At 43.9% G+C, this 6,238-nt stretch overlaps 1 protein-coding gene across 1 annotated transcript; it reads right to left on the reverse strand.

The window, feature by feature from the left end:
- Window positions 1-811: 811 nt before the first annotated feature.
- Window positions 812-2,446, reverse strand: LOC307136079 (zona pellucida sperm-binding protein 3-like). The gene is made up of 4 exons (XM_079832834.1): window positions 1,931-2,446; window positions 1,754-1,857; window positions 1,137-1,681; window positions 812-1,065 (listed from the first exon to the last, which is right to left on the reverse strand). The coding sequence occupies exons 1-3, from the start codon at window positions 2,047-2,049 to the stop codon at window positions 1,500-1,502; spliced, it is 405 nt and encodes a 134-aa protein (XP_079688960.1). The 5' UTR covers window positions 2,050-2,446; the 3' UTR covers window positions 812-1,065; window positions 1,137-1,499.
- Window positions 2,447-6,238: the final 3,792 nt, after the last annotated feature.

Genomic DNA, 6,238 nt, shown 5'->3' on the forward strand with positions numbered 1-6,238 from the left:
TATAAACCATCAGGAAACAGCAGTGAGAGAAGAATGTAGCTACACAGGTGACCATATTTATTTGAATAAACTTCACCAAAAACCACACTACAAAAGAATCGTGTAAAACTCAGTAAACCTTGATTGCTAATCATGAATACGGTGTATGCTTTCGATTTACCCCGAAAGAAAGTGAAATATGACAACCTGCCCCATAGGTGGGGCACATTAACATGACAGCTTGATGTTATCAGATACAATCAAATAAAACAACAAGACAAAATACAAATTAACTTTCAAATAAAATATACTAATTTCTTCTGAACATTGACTGTCATTCTTTCCTCAATAGAATAGCATAGTTCTAATAGGGGCACATTGTAACAGTTACAACATGCCCCACCTGTGCAACTGGGATTTAAACCCGTCTAGTGTCTTCTGCTGGTTAGAGCAGCATTAAAAGAACTCTCAACTTGGTCTTATTTTCAATAAACTTAAGAAATGTACGTCTGTTATGTTAAATGTTCAGTGAGAGCGTCCAAAGAATTATTAATTGGTGCAGTTTCTCTAAATAATGTTGATATGGCAACTAGTAAATACATTAGGTTTCATCATCCCGGCATGTGTGGAAAGTTAACCTGTTACAACTAGCCCCGCGTTTAAATTCCAGACGGAGAAAAAGAATAACTTCTGTACCTCTGCAAGTCACATAGCATGCAGCCATAGGGTTTCAGACTAAATGGGACTTGCGAAGGTACAGTCAGTTCCACCACATTTGCAGAATAAGGCACTCTTTCCAGGTCAAAAGCAAAGTGACAAGTCAGATACAAGCAAGGATTGATGTCAGTTTTATTGAGAAACTTTCTTTTGCCCTTGAACAATTACAGGACCAAGTGTGGCCTTGCCTTCCCACTGAACACCTAGAGAGAAGAAAAAGAGCAAAGTTAGGAGCACTTAAAACATCAAAAGCAACCTTAAAGCAAGAGCTACCGACCTCCATAGGGAGAAGCAGCAATTCCACCATCAGGACCACATGTTGAGTCACAGCAACCACAAACTTGGTCATTTCCATCAGCAGCAAACCACCTGCAACAAGACAAAGCACTTTCAACATGAGCAAAGTCAGCTTTTTAAAAAAAAGAATAAGTGCAACGTACCCATTGGCAAAGGAACAGGATTTGCGCTGAGCGTCACTGGGTGCAGAAGCAATAGTTGCCTTCAGAACACATGTTATGTAGATCTACAAGGGATGACAGACAAGTCAGAAAACCAAAGCAGATGGGAAGAGAAGTCGAATTAACTCTTGTGGTACATACAGAAGGACTGGTGCTCTCCTGGAACATGAATGCCTCCAGCTGGAACTGGATCTTGTCAACCTGGGACCGAGGCATGAAGCGGGAGCTGGAAGCTGTAGCCTTGGCATCCACAAAGCACCTGACGACAAAGTCACCACAAAGAGCAACTCATGAAGGTTTAAAAAGAGCAAACAAAACAGTCCTATAGCATCAAGAGCCATGACCTTACCCATGATTCTCAATGAAGGAATATCTCGGAAGGGAGTTCACGTCAGGCACTTGAGTGGCCACACAGCTGTCCACAAACACACGCAGAGGCACATGATTGTACTGCTTCACAGATGCCTCGATGTTAATAACGCCACCCAGGAAATAGGAGTATGAAGGCCTCTGGTAGGACCAATCGTCTACAAAAGAGAAGGAACACCCTAGGAAGAGCCACATTTGCAAGGTCGAAGGTCCAAAGAAAGTGCACTTACCCAGCATGAGCTTCAGGGAGAACATCAAGACTTCTTCACCAACCTTGGTTGAGGCATAAGGGACCCATGTTGGCCTCAAGGCATCACTGCTTACATTGTGTAGCCTGTGGTTCATGAAAGTACCCATTAAATGGTCTCCCAGTTGCACAAGCAGTGAAAGTCACAGAGGCCACTTACCTTTGATAGTGGCATTGAACGCCAACAATTGCACCATCGGCCCGGGTAATCGGAGTACCTGCAAGAGCCTCAGGGGTGTAGGTAAGAGAGAAGGTGTAGACAAGCTCATCCTCATTCATCTGTAAGAGATTGTAGTTAAAACAAGACAGTTCCTCATGAAGGTGTAATCATTATTATGAATGAGAGAAAGTGCATTGTGCAATACAGTGGACAAACACTTCAAGCAGGAGAAAACAACTGCAGAGCTTAAAACAAACATTTCTTAAGGCCCGTTCATACCAATGCATATGCCAGCTGCCCTGGCATTGCAAATACAACATACAACAGCAGTGTGAACTGACGGTCCTTGAAGAGGACTTTGGATATCCTCAATTTGAACAAACAACCGATTAAGATTTAGGAGTTCTTACCATCTGCACGCTGTTGCAGTCCTGTAATTCATACTCAAAGAGGAGCACCCTAGACTCAGAGTCCTGACCAGCAACAGGACATCCACCTAAAGACAGACCAGTTGGCTGGATCAACTGACCATTGCTAAACAAGTCCTGCTGGACTTCTACAAGAACCCGGTTCTCTCCGCATTGAACCGCTACGCTGCTGGGAGTCACGGGTTGCCTCAACTGGAAGTCCACCGCCAACTCGCTCTGCACCTCGGGAACGACGGGATACCTCCAATCCAAAGGCTTCACTGGACCCTGCAACAGCTGCTTCTCCTGAAGGCCAAAAGGCTCCTGTGCAAGGCCTCTGGAGGCAGGACCCAAAGGACTCTGAAATGGAGAAGCCACTTGCAAAGGATTCCAGAGCTCTGGAGCAGAAAAGGCAGGACTTCTGAAATCTGGATCTGATTTTTGCCCCGTGCTTCTTGGACTTTGACTGTGCATCAAACTTCCCCATGCATCAGGCAGATCAAACACAACCATCACAACCACCACTAACACACCTCTCAGAAGCCCCATCCTAGCAAACTTGGACACAAATGCCACAACACACACCAGTGCTTGGCTTTGCCATTTTGTACAGCTTTGAATGAAGGTGGCTCATCCCCTTTTAGTTGAATTGATTGCCTTTGATTCTCCTCTGGACCTGTAGAGTTTATATGCATCTCTGGGACCCACAGGGATCTGCACAATTTGTATGTCTCTCTTATCTGACAAATCGAGGGGGACATTTACATGACACCATTTTCAAATGAAACTTTAAATGCATTGTGTTCATTTACACAACAACAGTGCTTTGTGGGCCTTAAAAATGCAAACTTTTAAAAACAGGGTTTCAAAGTTTTTGAAAATGAGACCATTATTGTCTCCATGTAAACTACAAAAACATGAATTTGTGAAAACTGTGACATCATGCGCATGCATATTGCGTGTTTAGTCTATAGGCACGTAGTGTTTCTTTGCAAAGTGTCATCGCCATCTACTGGATTCTCTGCAGAGATTCTCCTAGAGATTTAATCAGATCAACGTCATATTTGCACAGTCTAATCTAAAGGCCTTGGTGATGTTTTCCCTGAAGGTCGTGTCAGTGGCGGCCTCACAAAGTTCGATGGTTCGCCATGACACAGGAAGCTGTTGTAAGTCGGGCATACAATGTCCGATCTGCCCCAAACTTCAGATGTTTGATAAGAGTCCTGGCCTGAAGACATCTACATATGAGTTTCAGAATTAGGCATGGCAAAATGGCTCGATAGCGCCACCTACAACATTTCAACGAAGTGCCCCTCCCGCTACGTTTCACGTACAGGTATGAAATTCGGTACACAGCCCAATACCTACAAAAAATCTCCTGGTACAAAATCAACGACACAGAGGGAAGATAGTGAGGGAAGGGCATGAAAAAGTGAATTGAAACACAGTCATTCATTTTTGTCCACTTGCCCTCAGCTTCTTATTCTTTAACATCAGCAGTTTATGCAACTGGCCACAGACCTACGTTTTCTCAAATTTTCCGCCAAAATGTCTCTAGGAAAAATGTGTGACACAAAGAGCAAGAAGAGTTAACAGGACTAAGACTTAAGTTAATGATGGGACACTAAAATGGACAAATATAATAGTAGACCCCATTTTGAAATGTGTATTTCACAAACCTAATACACCAACAGTTAGCTCTTCAAACCAGTTAAATAGAATTCAAATGGGATGCATTTCCTTGACAGCATGGATACTAGTCAAATTGCCTTCCACGTTCTGTTTTTAATGGTGCAACAACAAGCACAGACAGTTAAACAAAGTAGCTTATTGTCCAAATCTACAGAAGCGACATGGTTTAGACCAGTTAATGTCACACTCTGGAAACGGTTTATAAAGACCCCTTTCATGAGTGAAGGTTAAAAGTCAAAAAAGTTTAAAACATTTTAGACCGCATTTACACCTGTATTTAGCATAGTCCACTTGTGATTGGACTGATAAACGCTTTAGTACCAGGTGTAAACAGGCCCTCAGACAGCAACTCAGGTGTGATACACCAGTTAAGGGACTAAACCAGCTTTTATTAAAGCACCAGTCTACTTTTCAATAAACATTGGGGCTAGCCTAAAGAAAAAAGGCTGGTCACAGTTTGGGATTAAAAAGGACAATGCAGGTTGATACTGATTTCATTGCAGATGCAATGCTGTACTTGCATGACTTCGGGGGGCTTTCAAATAGCATTAGCAAAAAACAGAGGGACTTGGCATGCTTGAATATCAGTACAAGCAGTTATGTTAGTCCAGCCATAAAGCCACAAGTAGAGACCAAAACAGATTCCATTAAGAACAGGGACCCAGGTTAGCAACTGGAACTTGGCTTGTTTAGTTCAAGTCAAGCATAACCTTGAAGCAAAAAAGGGAACTCTGGTTTAGTAGTGTAGCCCAATAAATCAAACTGAGAACAGTCATGAAAGATCAATACCAAAGAGACAGTTGAGTTGAGAAGTTTATTAAAACTACTAAAGTCACATGACCAGGTTAACTTCTCCACTAGACACCACAGTTTGCCCACTAGAGATGGTCTTGACGTTAGCATCTCTTCCTGGAAAAGAAATGGTAGAATCGTGAGGCATTTAAAAACCAAATTCTCATGGTTCCTGAAGTCAGTTTACAACAAGCACTCACTTTTCCTAGTGCAGCTTTGCTCACAGGAGCCAGAAGAGGGATGGCACACTGCTGTACTACAGTGGATGAAGATCTAACAGAGGGGGGAAAGGGATAAGCCACAGAAAGAAAAACACCTAATATTAAGGATTCAGGCAAGGCTGCAGAGCATACGGTTTCCTGTAGAGGAGCCAGTGATGCTGGATCCACAAATGTGAACATCTTCACAACAAAGCGCTTGTAGTGGGTTGGGAACTGAAGACCAGAAGATCCAGCCACCGGAACCAATGAGGTCAGGTAACGGTCATCCTGGTAAGGGCATCTGAAAGGTAAAGAGGCAGTCAGAAGTGCCTTACAGCACACTAGATGGATAAAGACTGGCCTTACTCACCCATCGACCAGAAGGTCCCACTGGGGTAGACTGAGTGGACTGGGGGTTGATGTCGCCCAGCAACGTCCCAGCATTAGGACAATGTTGGGGTCGGTCCTCTCCAAAATGCGCACCTCAACATACACAGGCTCCCGCAGGACTTTTGTGACGGGATAATCAGCATCACCGTAGTAGGACGTGTATGCCTCATCCCCTGAGGAAGAAAACCAGCGTTTAACCAGAAACTGCTGCAACCTGGAGTTTTAGAAAATACTTATGCATACTTGGACAGACACTTACCTTCTGCACAGCCTTTGGTGACACATTGACCATTTGCCAGTCTAAGCTCCACCCTGAGGGGTCCAGAAGCCGCTACTGGTGGAGGTGCAGGAACAGTGTTGACCTCCACAACCAGAGCTTCCACAGAAGTAGCAGAGTACCTACACTGGAAGAGAAGCCTAGACAACAAATAGTGAGCTTGTAGCCTTTGTCAAGGATTCATATTTTTTTTTCTAAATAAAATAAAATCCCTACTCAAAATGGCTGTCCCTTGTGATGGAACCAAGTGGTCCGACACCCACTTCATACGAGGAGGTCATTCGGTTTTCATACACCACATATCCACCGTCCTCCTGCAAATAGTAACTGTTGGCATCCAGGCCATTCTAAGCCATGCAGAACAGAACCACAAGCAGCTACTCACCATCATGCTTGTGCCACATGCAGTGACAGGGAACTGGTATATAGCAAAGGAAGGTGTGGATCCCACAGGACTGCAAGGTGGGTCGTTTCCACCCAGGAGACGGACTGAATCCAGGCTCAAGCGAGGTAGTGTAACATCTCTTGCCACCACTACCACAAACTGACC

Source organism: Gobio gobio, assembly GCF_949357685.1.
Source record: "Gobio gobio genome assembly, chromosome: 13".
In the NCBI taxonomy this organism is placed as follows: Eukaryota; Metazoa; Chordata; class Actinopteri; order Cypriniformes; family Gobionidae; genus Gobio; species Gobio gobio.

Bases quoted from the DNA above. Each gene is read 5' to 3' on its own strand.
- LOC307136079 (XM_079832834.1), bottom strand. From the start codon at position 2,049: ATGAATGAGGATGAGCTTGTCTACACCTTCTCTCTTACCTACACCCCT. The intron at 1,858-1,930 runs GTAAGTGGCCTC...CATGAACCACAG, and splicing joins GTTCAATGCCACTATCAAAG to GCTACACAATGTAAGCAGTG. The intron at 1,682-1,753 runs GTAAGTGCACTT...TCTCTTTTGTAG, and splicing joins CTCCCTGAAGCTCATGCTGG to ACGATTGGTCCTACCAGAGG.